This window comes from Callithrix jacchus, chromosome 6, assembly GCF_049354715.1.
Source record: "Callithrix jacchus isolate 240 chromosome 6, calJac240_pri, whole genome shotgun sequence".
Lineage (NCBI taxonomy): Eukaryota > Metazoa > Chordata > Mammalia > Primates > Cebidae > Callithrix > Callithrix jacchus.
Genome location: NC_133507.1, coordinates 116,571,498 through 116,586,588, shown reverse-complemented (window position 1 = coordinate 116,586,588; position 15,091 = coordinate 116,571,498). Strand labels below are relative to the sequence as shown.

General features: G+C 36.7%; 1 protein-coding gene and 1 pseudogene across 18 annotated transcripts in view; one reads left to right on the top strand and one right to left on the bottom strand.

The window, feature by feature from the left end:
* SLC39A10 (solute carrier family 39 member 10) overlaps positions 1–15,091 on the bottom strand; it is a 313,899-nt gene that overhangs the window by 33,655 nt on the left and 265,153 nt on the right. For all 18 annotated transcript variants that reach the window (XM_054257743.2, XM_078328065.1, XM_078328060.1 and 15 more), the window contains 2 exons: positions 2,822–2,991; positions 766–954 (listed from right to left, as the gene is read on the bottom strand). In XM_054257743.2, the coding sequence (XP_054113718.1) occupies positions 766–954; positions 2,822–2,991 (359 nt within the window). The remainder of the gene's footprint in view (positions 1–765; positions 955–2,821; positions 2,992–15,091) is intronic.
* On the top strand, positions 5,289–6,485 carry LOC103793909 (large ribosomal subunit protein uL10 pseudogene; annotated as a pseudogene).

Sequence of the window (15,091 nt, the reverse complement as noted above, 5' to 3'; positions counted from 1 at the left end):
TATTTCTTTTGCCATAACCCTCTCAGGCCCCACTACCTCTTTTGAATTACTCTTCAGTAATCTACTTAGCCAACTCTTGTTTCCCTCCAGCCCCTTAGGCATTAGCACTTTGGGAGGCTTAAGGCAGGTGGATCACTTGAAGCCAGGAGTTCAAGAACACACTGGCCTGGATGGCGAAACCTCATCTCTACTAAAAATACAAAAATTAGCTGGGTGTGGAGACCCCTGCCTGTAGTCCCACCTATTTGGGAGGCAGGGGCAGAAGAATTACTTGAACCCAAGAGGTGAAGGTTGCAGTGAGTGGAGATCGTGTCACTGCATTCTAGCCTGGGCAACAAAGCGAGATTCTGTCTCAGAAATACGTACATACATACATACATACATACATACATAAAAGTTAGCTGGGCATGGTGGCATGTGACTATGGTCCCAGCTACTCAGGAGGCTGGTACAAAAGGACCACCTGAACCCAAGAGGTCAAGGCTGCAGTGAGCCTTGTACCCAGGCCTGGAGTACAGATTACAAGACTGTACTCCAGGCCTGGGTGACAGAGGGAAACCCTGTCTCAAAAAAAACACCAACAACAACTACATGTTTAATTTAAAAAAAAAAAAATCAAAGTTAGCTTTTTACCCTAAAGATTAGCTGTTACAAAACTGAGACAATATAAACCAACATCGTAATTAAGGAAAGCACATACCCAGAAAAAGATCATTTTTGTTGTGAGTTTTATTGCATAAAATGAAATAAATAAAAAATACTTACTCTTTGCTGTTTGTAGTGCTTAAACATTCTAATGCAGTGTTCAATGATAAATAGCAAGTAAATGCCTCCTAGAGCAACAAGTCCTTTCAATACAGCATCATATTCTTCCAAAAACTTCTTAGATTCATGTCCATGAGAATGTCCATGCCCATGTGCATGTTGGTGACTGTGATCATGTCCACCCTGAGACTATGAAGAACAAATAAAACTTCTAAACAAGTAACTGAAATGCTATTTAAAATTTTGAGATTATAATCTCCATAGGGACACAGAAAAAAATACCTTTCAAATATTAAAGGGCTCCCCTAAATATTATCTCACTTAAAGTAGTCTTCCATTTAATTTGCTTTACTCAGTTGTCTAAAATATACATTTTACAGTAACTCAAAGACCACCAACTCACATGCCTAAAGAGTAAGATACACTCTATAGTGAGAGAATCAAGCCAAAAGTAGTAATAGGGAGTGATTGGTTCTTTGTAAATTGAAGTGAACACAATCTACTTAAATGCCAAATATTTAGTAAAAATAAAACAAAACACACAAACTAATTCACCAGCAGGCCACTTGTGAGTCTCTATAATCTAATTCTTTCTTAAACTGATTATATATATATTTTTCTTTTAACTTTTAAGTTCAGGCATACAAATGCAGGTTTGTTATTGTTTGCACAAGTTGACAGTGTCAACTTGTGTCATGGGAAATTTGTTGTACAGATTATTTGATAAATTTCTTCTCTTACAAATTATTTCAGAGGTGTAAGACTGCTATCTCTGCATATACTATGGAAAGCTAGCAAGAGGGTATCCTTAAATATGTAATTTTCTACATTTTAAAGCTTTAGCAAGCATAAATGTATAGAAATGGTTATGTTTCAACATTATGAAATGTACAAGTATCACAATAATAATCTTATAGAATGTAAGTTAAATAACTGCACTTAAGTATCTTTCTTTGTCCTAACATTTATTTGTATTCTTTTCCTGTTAACTAATGGTCAACCAAAGAGATATCTAAACCTCTCAGCGGATATCAGACCATTCAAAAAGGTAACAGCTACGTTTAGTTAACCTTTCTTAATAGCAAAACAATTTAAACAGCACTTAACTACTGTTCTCACTTCAATTACTCTTACTAGGCTCAGTTTTAAAAAAAAATGTTGCTATTCTTGATAGCTGGAAGAAATGGTGAAACAAAAAATTCATGTTCACAGTCTTAAGATTCATTAACTCGTTTATTTTAAAAAAACATTTTTTTTAATAGCCACACACTGCTGTAGATACTAAATCTGGAATTCTCAACCAAGAGTGCAGAAGAGGTATACACAACACACAAATACTATCCTGTCTCCCAAATACTCTAGAAGGGAAATACTCAATACTTCAATTTTATCTTTGGAAAAGAAAAAAAAATCCCCATTGCATTCATAATTTGAAGTAAAAATGGTAAGAGTGAATCAAATACTCTTAGCTGGTGACATAAAGCTATCTACCTAACTACTGGTAAGTTATAGACAGCAACTTTTAAAAAGGTTGATAAGCATGGTACTAGGAATATGGGCTTGTGATCATATAATTAGAACCGACCCCAAAGAGAAAATAAGAAGTTGTATGCCAGGTGAAAAGATAAATTCTCCCATGTACCAAAAGCTAAGTGTAAAACAGCTCGCTGAGTGTATCTGCCTACTCCTACTCAAAGATGCTGATGGCATCCTGGCTATATGCATAATTGTTACAACATCTCTTACGCATTTCTCTTAAAGGCTTGATATGCTACACAGATTTTAAAAAGATCATTCACTGCTGCTAATATTGCAAATTTTAATCCAATGAGTTTTTTAAAAGACTACTGAAAGCAAAGTTGACCTAATGATTCAATTGATTTAAAAAATATTGGTATTAAAACTCTGAAAATGGAAAAAAAAAAAATACTTCATCCTATAAGCAAATAAAACAATACAAATACTAGATTACTGTGCTACAGCTTGCTAATGAAGGACTCTTTCAGCTTAAATATTTTTATTTTAAGTGTTTTAAATGATTAAAAACATTTCTTACATGGGGCAGTAGATGAAGAAGGGCGTCTCCACTCATTGTTCCTACAGCTAGTGCAACAAGAAATGTGAGAAGGAATTTGAAGCATCCTTGGTTAATGATAGGAACCAAGATCACGCCTAGCAAGGAAAGCAGGCTAATGACAGTGATAGAAATGATACCACAAATCCAGGCTGTAGAAAAGAAATTAAGAGTCAATATTAGTATAACAATTTAAACCAATAGACTACCAAGAAGAATGAAAACTAACAAATGAATCACAGAAGGTAGACTATTTTACCCAGATTATGAAAGCTTTACAGCATTGTTGAAAAACAAAACCAAAATACGACATTTAACCAGCTTGAACACTTTTAAAAAGAATTAAGAAACTCAGATCACGTTATAAATAGTACCTTCAATGGCCCACGATATTAGAACCAGTGACTTAAAATGACTGAAGGCTGTAATTCACTTAATAGCTAGACTATAAATAAAAATTTCCCAAAGTCTAGGCAGAGCCACAATAATAAATCTGTTTATTTAAAGAATATAATTACAAAACTCACCTGAGAACATTAAAAAAGCTAAGTATCTATTTAATGTATCATAATCTTTGTAAATCTTTCTAATAGTTTAAGAAACAGAACATAATCCCAATTGGAAATACATGCACATGATGAGATGTCTCATTATTGGTAGCATTATTGTTACAAAGGTTAATTCAGTCCTATTTTTCTTGATTTTTCTCTACACCTGGTTCCAAACTCCCATTCCTCTAATTTGGGTTTCCATAAAACTTACCACTTAAAAAAAAGTCGCTGTATAATTTTAACTGGCTCAGAACACAAGAGCAATGTTTTCACAATATGACTTAAAGAAAAACAGGTGTGGTGGGGAAGGGGAAATCTGTATACATGTCTTTATCTACATCATTCACAAACAAGACATTAGAAATATATGCCAGTGGTTTGGGGATTGGACATTTTCATCATAATTTCCTTTACTGGCCTAAAATGAAATAGAAATGTCATTAATTTTTTAAATTATGCTTAAGATCTACAGAAAATCTCATTTAAGAGCAATAATTTTAATCTAAAATACTATTTTTCAAATCAAATCTAGGAGGACTATATATCTGCTGAAGGATTTTATATAAGTCTGTGATAAATGAACATAGAAAAAAATTTATCTTATCAAAATAAAATTTTCAAAAACAAGGGAAAATAAAGATAGGGAGATGATACTAACTGACCCACTAAATACTGAACTTTATCAATAAAACTGTTTTATCCAATGGGCATTGTATTCACAATATCCAATGATGTTAACACTATAGCCAATACTAATTAGCTCAGTTATCTCATAGAATTAAAACAATGGACAATCTATCACTAATAGAAGCTCTGTGGCTTACCCTGTATCTTAAAAGGTAATTCCTATCACATAAATATAGGTAAACTAAGAGGCAAAAGAAGATTCAAACACAACCAATATTAGACGGCTGAAGATCTCGACCCATTAGAATTCGATTCAGTGGCTTCAATTCTTGCAAGGATTTTGGAGTAAGGAAGGAGTAGGAACTCAATTCTTGAGGAATGAGGGTCATATTTATTACAAAAATAATATATCTTGGTTAATGGAAAGAAAGTATGAGGGGGATTGCGACCCTGGCACAATGGCTCACGCTTGTAAACAGCACTTTGGGAGGCCGAGGCAGGTGAATAGCTTTAGTCCAGGAGCTGGAGACCAGCCTGGGCAACACAATGAAACCCACTATCGACCAAATAATACAAAACTTAACTGGGCGTGGTGGTACAGACCTGTAGCCCTAGCTACTTGGGAGGCTGAGGTGAAAGGATTGCGGGGCGTTGAGGCAGCAGGATCGCTTGAGCCTGCGCAGCAGAGATTGCAGTGAGCTGAGACTGCGCCACTGCACTCTAGCCTGGGTGACAAAGTGAGACCCTAAGTCAAAAAAAAGGGTAGGGAAGTGGGCAGTGATTGCTCTAACTACTGCTGGGATGAAAAACCACAGGGACCTGAAGTCAAAAACCATATTCTAGAAAGAAAATGTATGTTCAACTAAGGTTTACAGGGCTAACGTAATGATCACCAAGCTGTTGTTCTCCCACGGATTTTATTTTTCCTGTCCATCCCCTATTCACAGACAGGGAAAATAAAATCAGTGGGAGAACTTAATAAGTCAGAGAAGTGGTCACAGGTATAAATTTTAGACATGAGGAGCCAATAGTTATTGGCCAGCTAAATCAAAAAAGGTTTGTCAAAACTACTGCAGCTTTTTAGATCCAATCATATTGAGGAAAAAAATCGAAATAAAAAGGATGGGTAACTTAAAGTAACTATATGGGACAAAGTGAGTTGGTAAGAAAAGCATTAACCTGAAGATAAACTGTATCTTACACAGTATATGCAACTCTCCCTTTACAAATACATTTTTCCTTATTAGTCTGGCAATAATCTAATATAGAAGCAATCCAAGCATCAACCTAAAAGCAACTTCAATTGAGAACTTGAAAATAGCTTTTCTTGCCAGGCATCCTTGTGGAAGTGACATCGTCTTTTAGCCCTGCGTGGCAATTCCTGACGCACTGCAGTGATGCCCAGGGAAGACAGGGCAACCTGGAAGTCCAACTACTTCCTTAAGATCATCCAACTATTGGATAATTATCTGAAATGCTTCATCGTGGGAGCAGACAATGTGGGCTTCCAAGCAGATGCAGCAGATCCGCATGTCCCTCCGTGGGAAGGCCGTGGTGCTGATGGGCAAGAACATCATGATGTGCAAGGCCATCCGAGAGCACCTGGAAAACAACCCAGATCTGGAGAAACTGCTGCCTCATATCCGGGGCAATGTGGGCTTTGTGTTCACCAAGAAGGACCTCACTGAGATCAGGGACATGCTGCTGGCCAATAAGGTCCCAGCTGCCACCCATGCTCGTGCCATTGCCCCATGTGAAGTCACTGTGCCAGCCCAGAACACTGGTCTGGGGCCCGAGAAGACCTCCTTTTCCTAGGCTTTAGGTATCACCACTAAAATCTCCAGGGGCACCATTGAAATCCTGAGTGATGTGCAGCTGATCAACACCGGAGACAAAGTGGGAGCCAGTGAAGCCATGCTGCTGAACATGCTCAACATCTCTCCCTTCTCCTTTGGGCTGGTCATCCAGCAGGTGTTCAACAATGGCAGCATCTACAACCCTGAAGTGCTTGACATCTCAGAGGAAATTCTGCACTCTCGCTTCCTGGAGGGCATCCGCAATGTTGCCAGGGTCTGTCTGCAGATTGGCTACCCAACTGCTGCATCAGTACCCCATTCTATCATCACTGGGTACAAATGAGTCCTGGCCTTGTCTGTGGAGACTGATTACACCTTCCCACTTGCTGAAAAGGTCGAGGCCTTCTTGGCTGATCCATCTGCCTTTGTAGCAGCTGTCCCTGTGGCTGCTGCAACCACGGCTGCTCCTGCTGCTGCAGCCCCAGCTAACTTTGAAGCCAAGAAAGAGTCAGAGGAGTCAGACGAGGATATGGGATTTGGTCTAATCACAAAAAAAAAAAAAAAAAAAAAAAAAACTTAGCCAGCTTTATTTGCAAAACAAGGAAATAAAGCCTTCTTTAAAAAGTTAAAAAAAAAAAGAACAAAAAAAAAAACTATACACATAAACTAGTAAACCTGGAAGAAATAGATAAATTCCTGGACACTTGCATCCTCCCAAGCCTAAACCAGGAAGAAGTCAAAACCATGAATAGACCAATAACAAGGGCTGGAGTTGAGGCAGCAATTTATTAATTGCTACCAACCAAAAAAAGCCCAGGTCCAGATGGGTTTACAGCGATTTCTACCAGACATACAGAGAGGAGCTGGTACCACTCCTTCTGAAACTACTCCAAACAATCCAAAAAGAGGGAATCCTTCCCAAATCATTTCATGAGACCAACATCATCCTGATACCAAAACCCGGCAGAGACTCAACAAGAAAAGAAAACTTCAGGCCAATATCCATGATGAACATAGATGCAAAAATCTTCAATAAAATACTGGCAAAAAGATTTCAACGGCACATCAAAAAGCTTATCCATCATGATCAAGTAGGCTTCATCCCAGGATGAAAGGCTGATTCAACATATGGAAGTATATAAACATAATTCACCACATAAACAGAACCAAAGACAAAAAAAACACATTATCTCAATAGATGCAGAGAAGGCCTTTGACAAAATTCAATAGCCCTTTACGCTGAAAATCCTCAATAAACTAGGTATTGATGGAACATCTCAAAATAATAAAAGTTATTTATGACAGACCCACAGCCAATATCATGGGCAAAAACTGGAATTTTTCCCTTTGAAATCTGGCACTAGATAATGATGCCCTCTCTCACCACTCCTATTCAATAGGAGTTCAATCGGAAGTTCTCTTCCAATACTATATTGAATAGGAGTGGTGAAAGAGGCAATCAAGCAAGAAAAATAAAGGTATAAAATTAGGAAAGAAGGAAGTCAGATTGTCTCTATTTGCAAACGACATGATTGTATATTTAGAAGACCCCATTGTCTCAGCCCAAAATCTCCTGAAACTGATAAGCAACTTCAGCAAAGTCTCAGGATATAAAATCAATGTGCAAAAATCACAAGCATACCTATACAACAATAACAGACTTAAAGAGAGCCAAATCAAAAACGAACTGCCATTCACAATTGCTACAAAGAGAATAAAATACCTAGGAATACAATTAACAAAGAATGGACCTCTTCAAGGAGAACTACAAACCACTGTTAAACGAAATAAGAGGATACAAACAGATGGAGAAACATTCCAAGCTCGTGGTTAGAAGAATCGATATCATGAAAATGGCCATAGTGCCCAAAGTAATTTACAGATTCAGTGCTATCCCCACCAAGCTACCAATGACCTTCTTCACACAACTGGAAAAAAACACCTTAAAGTTCATATGGAACCAAAAGAGAGCCTGCAGAGCCAAGTCAATTATAAACAAAAAGAACAAAGCTGGAGGCATCACACTACCTGACTTCAAACTATACTACAAGGCTACAGCAGTCAAATCAGCATGGCACTAATACCAAAACAGAGATATAGACCAATAGAACAGAACAGAGGCCTCGAAGGCAACGCCACACGTCTACAACCACCTGATCTTTGACAAACCTGACAAAAACAAGCAATGGGGAAAGGATCCCCTGTTTAATAAATGGTGTTGGGAAAACTGGCTAGCCACGTGCAGAAAGCAGAAACTGGACCCCTTCCCAACACCTTCACTAAAATTAACTCCAGATGGATTAAAGATTTAAACATAAGACGTAACACCATAAAAACCCTAGAAGAAAACCTAGGCAAAACCATTCAGGACATAGGCACAGGTAAGGACTTCATGACTAAAACACCAAAAGCATTGGCAACAAAAGCCAAAATAGACAAATGGGACCTAATTAAACTCCACAGCGTCTGCACAGCAAAAGAAAGTCATTAAAGTGAATCCACAACCAACAGAATGGGAAAAAATTTTTGCAATCTACCCATCTGACAAAGGCCTTATATCCAAAATCTACAAAGAACTAAAACAGATTTACAAGGAAAAAAACAAGCCCATTCAAATGTGAGCAAAGGATATGAACAGACACTTTTCAAAAGAAGACATATATGAGGCCAAGAAACATATGAAAAAATGCTCATCATCACTGGTCATTAGAGAAATGCAAATCAAAACTACATTGAGATACCATCTCATGCCAGTTAGAATGGCGATCATTAAAAAATCTGGAGACAACAGATGCTGGAGAGGATATGGAGAAATAGGAATACTTTTACACTGTTGGTGGGAGTGTAAAGTAGTTCAACCATTGTGGAAGACAGTGTGGCGACTTCTCAAGAACCCAGAAACAGAAATTCCATTTGACCCAGCAATCCCATTACCAGGTATATACCCAAAGGATTATAAATCATTCTATTATAAGGACACATGCACATGAATGTTCTCTGCAGCACTGTTTAAAATAGCAAAGACTTGGAAGCAACCCAAATACCCATTGATGACAGCCTGGACAGGGAAAATGTGGCACATATACATCATGGAATACTACGCAGCCATAAAAAACAATGAGTTCGTGTCCTTTGTAGGGACATGGATGAACCTGGAAACCATCATTCTCAGCAAACTGGCCCAAGAACAGAAAATCAAACACCACATGTTCTCACTCATAGGCGGGTGTGAACAATGAGAACACATGGACACAGGGAGGGGAGCACTACACACTGGGTCTGTCCAGGGGAAATAGGGGAGGGACAGCGGGGGGTGGGGAGTTGGGGAGAGATAGCATGGGGAGAAATGCCAGATATAGGCATTGAAAATGTGCACTCGACTACCTGGAAAAACGAGTAATTCATACTCTTTAAGATACTCTAGGAGAAAAAATAAACCGTATATACTAATGTAAATACAGCTGAATGGAGACTGCCAAAGCTATATGACATCCCAAATACACAAGATATACAGAGTAAACACACTTGATAATCCTTCAAAATTATTAGTAATTTTTATTAATCAGAATTACTTTAGCCACGAATGCACCAGAATTGTCACCAAAATTACCCAATAAAAATGTTTATCTTAATGGCTGAGGGGTCCTGGCTCATGCCTATAACCCAAGCAATTTGAAAGGTCGAGGCAGGCAGACTGAGCTCAGGAGTTCAAGACCAACCTGGGCAATGTGGCAAAACCCTACCAAAAACACAGGAATTAGCCAGGCATGGTGGCATGTGCCTGTAGTCCAAGTTCCTCAGGAAGCTGAGGTGAGAGGATAGCGTAAGCCTGGGAGGCAGAGGTTGCAGTGAGCCAAGATTGTGTCACTGCACTCCAGCCTGGGTGACAGAGCTAGACCCTGTCTCACAGAAAAGAGTTCTTTTGTGGAATAGTGTTTTGATGAAAAGAAAAATTAAAATAATAAATAATCTCTGTATTACTTTGAACATTTTAACTCTTAAAAAATATTTTTCTATTATGATTAGAGGAAATATGTATAGTATGCTTGCTATATAAAATATTTTAAAGACTACCTTCAAAATATTTTTAACTAACTAAAAAAAGACCTACATTCTAGGACTAAAATTGGTCCTATATCTTTTGATAACTTTTTTTGCATATAAAACATAGAGAGCACAACTGGAAATATTATAACATAGTTAATTACTCCTTCAGATATACATTGCCTTGACTGACAGAGTTGAAAATTTTAAAAATATTTTCAAAGATGCCAATTATTCTGCCCCTTTAAAAAGAGAATTGTGCTCAATTCTTTGCTTATCAGTAGCTATCTGAACTGGCCACATACTAGCTATTGTCTTATTACACTGCTAGAAAAACTTTCTAACAATCTATACTACCATTTCTCAAACTGAGCTCATTAGTTCTATGAGATGGGGGGTATTTCAAAGGGGAGGGAGGAGAAATTTAATAATCAAGTAAGTTTTGGTAATGCTGAATTACACAGAGAAGTAAGTTAGAAGTTCCTTCAGAGCCTCTAACAGTTTGATAAGCAATGTGAATCTCTGAAAGGAGAATACAATATACAGCATTTTACCAAATTATCTGATCATAGAATCTATTAGCAAATGCGAAGATCTTCAAAAAGTTCATGGAAAATGCATATTATAAAAAAATCGATTTTACCTGTGCCCTAATTGAAAAGGACCAACAATTAACAGCACAAACAATACTGAACACCACAGATATCTTAACTGGTTAAGCTAATACAATTCTGACAGAAAAATTAAAGTTGAACAAACTTTCCACTAAACTGGTGCCAAAGCTGCTGCGCCCAGATCAGCTGTAGACCAAAGAAAAACTTTGCATGGAAATTTTAAACAAGTGGGAGCAGGATCCTGAAGTATTTCTTTGAAGCATTGAAGAAGGAAATGAAACATGGCCTTACTAGTATAATCCTGTAATTAATGCCAATGAACTGTATACTTAAAAATGGTTAAAGGAAGAAGATTATGGGAAGACTGTGGAGTAGGAAGCACCAGAAATCTGTATGCCCCCTAGTCTATAAACGAACTGACAAAATCTGTCTGATGTTAACTACTTTGCAACTCTGCAGTCTATTGAAGGCTTGCAACTTCTAGGGGAAAGCTCTATGGTAAAGTGTGGTTCATTTTGATCCATTTCAGCTCTTAACTTAGTGGCAACTACCCAACTGCAATCTTTAGTCCTTTGAAAGGAAGCTGTGTGTGGTGTCCTGGATCAATCTACAGGACCCTACAATTATAGAAGCGAGAGTAGACAAAATGGATTTTGCTCCCCAAATATTGAGGACATGTACTCTGATTACTGATTCTGATCACAGAAGTACAGATGAAGAGACAGGTGGCCATGTTGCTGTACCTCTCCTCATTTTGCAAGTGTCTCTCCTGGCTAAAGTGATTTCCAAGGGATTTAAAAGGCCAGCACCACTTTTTCTCCCTTCTTTTTTTCCCTTTTGGGAGTCAGACAACAAATATTGGAAAATTCAAAAACAGCTGCATATTTGGAGAAAATTAGAAAAGAATCTGGCATGACTAGGGAAAGGCACAGGCTCAGAAAGGACCTGTGAAAACAGGCTAGGCGTAGTAGCTGACACATGTAATCCTAGCATTTTGGGAAGCTGCGATGGGAGGATCTGAGCCCAGGAGTATGAGACTAGCCTGGGCAACATGACAAAAACCATCTGTACTAAAAATACAAAAACTAACTGGGCATAGCAGCATGTGCCTGTAGTTGCAGCTACATTGGAGGTTGAGGCAGGAAGATCACCTGAGCCCAGAAGGTTGAGGCTACAGTGAGCCATGAAGATGCCACTGCACTCCAGCCTGGGTGAAAAAGTGAGACCATGTCTCAAAAAAAAGAAAAAACCCCCAAGAAGCTGTGAAAATCTTATGCTTATACCACAGAGAGAGCATAAAACAATAACCTTTACCCCCCAAAATTAATAAGAAATAAAAATAGTTTAACAAAAAAATAACAAACCCTGGGGAAGGGGACCAATCTGACTTCCAGAGTCCAGTTTTCAAAAAAACCAGAAAGCATACAAAGAAACAGAAAAGCAAGGCACAAAGGAAAAATAATAAATTACAGAAACTGGCCCTGAGAAAGACCTACTGGCAGATCTATTAGACAATGACTTTAAAACAACTGTCTTAAGGATCCTAAAAAAAGTCAAAAAGATAATCCATAAAAAAATTGCAAATATCAATAAAGGAGGAGAAAAACTAAAAATAAATCAAAAAGAAACTCTGGAACTGCAAAGTACAATAACAAAAATGAAAAATTCACTAGAGAGATTCAAAGGCAGATTTGAGCAGGCTGAAGTACCAGCCGACTTGAAAACAGGACAATGGAAATTACTGATTCTGAAGAATAGAAAGAAAAAATATTGACTAAAAATGAACTGAGTCTATGGGATCTAGGGGGTACCACCAAGCAGACCAACATCCATTTACACTGTAGAAGGCAAGTAAGATGAAGCTGGCGGTGGGGGCAGAAAGAATATTTTCAGAAATAATGGCTAAAAATTTCCCAAATTTGATGAAGGACTTCAACAGAAACATCCAAGAAGCTAAAAGAATTTCAGTAAGAGGAACTCAAAAGAGACCCACACCAAGACACATTATAATCAAACTCTTGAAAAACAAAGAATCTTGGAAGCTGCAAGAGAAGCAACTCGTCACATATAATAAACTCTCAATAAAATTACAAGCAGATTTCTCAATAGAAACTTTGCGAGTCAGAAGGCAATAGGCTGGTATATTCTAAGTCCTAAAAGAAAAAACAAAATTGTCAACCAAGAATTTTATATCCTGCAAAACTGACATTCAAAAGTGTGGGAGAAACGAAGACATTCCCAAATAAACAAAAGCTAAAGGAGTTTGTTACCACTAGTCCTGCCCTGTGAGAAATATTCAAGAGAGTCCTTCAATAGGAAAGGACACTAAACAGTAACCTGAAAGGTATGGAGACGAAGCTGTAAAGGAGCAGAATTTTTGTATGCTATTGAAGTTAAAATGATATAAAATTAGACTGTTTTAACTTCAGGTTGCTAAATGTAATCCCCATAATAACTATGAGAAAACAGCTATAAAATATGCATGAAAGGAAATGAAAAAGGAATCTAACCATTTCACTGCCAAAAAAGTCAACTAAACACAATAGAAGGCATTAGCAGAAGAAATGAAGGACAAAAAAAGCCCTAAGGCATATAGAAAAACAAATAGCAAAATGACAGAAGTCCTTCCTTTTCAGTAATTATTTTAAATGTAAATGGATTAAACTCTCCCATCAATTGACAGAAATTAGCAGAATGAATAAAAACACAATTCCACTTATATATAAGAGACTCACTTTATGTCAAAGACACAAACAGGTTGAATGTGCAAAGATGGAAAACAATATTCCATGAAAATAGTAACCAAAAGAAAGCAGGGGTGTTTATACTAATATCAAAGTAGACTTTTAAATCAAAAAAAAGTTACAAGAAACAAGGAAGGAGAGTGATAAAATAATTATAAATATTTATGTACCTAAAAATGGAATATCAAAATATATGAAACAAAAATCATCACAAATGAAGGGAGAAGTAACCATTTCTACCATAATAGTTGGAGACCTCAGTACTCTTATTTTCAATAATGAATAAAATAGCCATCTAGCAGGCAGGCAAGGAAACAGAGGACTTAACACAATAAACCAACAAATCTAATATACATATAAGGAACACTATCCAAAACAGCACCAGAAACATTCTTCAGTGCACATGGAACATTTTCCAGGATAGACCAAGTATTAGGTCACAAATTAAGTCTCAACAGATAAATATAATACAAAGTGTCCTTCTCCTATCATAATGCAATAGTTAGAAATCAACCACAGAAGTAAAACTGGAAAATTCACAAATTTATAGAAATTAAACAACACATTATTAACAACTGGATCAAGGAAGAAACTATAAGGGACACTAGAAAATACTTAGAAACAAATGAAAACAAAACCACAACCAAAACGTATGGGATACATCAAAGCAGTGCTAAGGGGGGGAAAAAAAAGATACTTATTAAGATTCACATGGAAAAATATGATCTCAAACCAAAAACTTAACATTATACTTAAGGGACTAGGAAAAAAAAAAGAACAAAAACAAAGTAAGCCAAGACCAGCAGAAGAAAGAATATAATAAAATTGGAGCAGAGGTAAATGAAATAGCAGAAACACAAAGATAATCAACGAAGCCTATAGTTGATTCTTGGAAAAAGATAACAAAATTGACAAACCTTAAACTAGATTGACTAAGAAAAAGAGAAGATACGAATCACTAAATTCAGAAATAAAAGTGGGGATGTTACTACTGATTACAAAGAAATAAAAAGAATTATAATAGAATACGATGAATAGCTGTAAACCGACAAACTGGATAACCTATATGAAATGAACAAATTCCTTGCAACACAAAACCTACCAAGACTAAATAATGAAAAAAACAGAAAATGTAAATAGACTATAACTGGTAAGATTGAATGAGAAATCAAAAGCTCCCAACAAAGGAAAGTCCTAGACCTGATAACTTCTACTTAACATTTAAAGGAGAACTAATACCAATCCTTCTCAAACTTTTTCAAAAAAAAAAAAAAACTCATTATGTGAGGCCAGTATTATCCTGATACTAAAGGTATCAGAAAAAGACTACAAGAAATGAAAACTACAGACCAATATCCGTTATGAGCACAGATGTAAAAATTCTCAAAGGAAAAAAACTCGCAAACAAAATCCAGCAGCATATTAGGAGGATTATACAACATACTAAGTGGAGTTTATTCCTAGAATGCAAGAAAAGTTTAACATATAAAAATTCATATATACTATATTAACAGAATAAAGAAAAAACCCACATAATCATCAAGGAGCAGAAAAAGCACATGACAAAATTCAATATCCTTTCATGATCAAACTAGGAATAGAAAGAAACAACCTCACATAATAAAAGCCATATATGAAAAACTCACAGCAAACATCATATTCAATGGTGAAAGACAAAGCCTTTCATCTAAGATGAGGAACAAAGCAAGGATTCTTGCTTTCATCACTTCTATTCAACACAGTATTGGAAGTTCTAGCCAAACAATTAGGCAAGAAAAAAATTAAAAACATCCAATTTGGAAAGGAGTAAGTAAAATTACATCTGTTTGCAGTTGATTTGATCTTACATGTAGAAAATCCTAAAAATTCCACACAG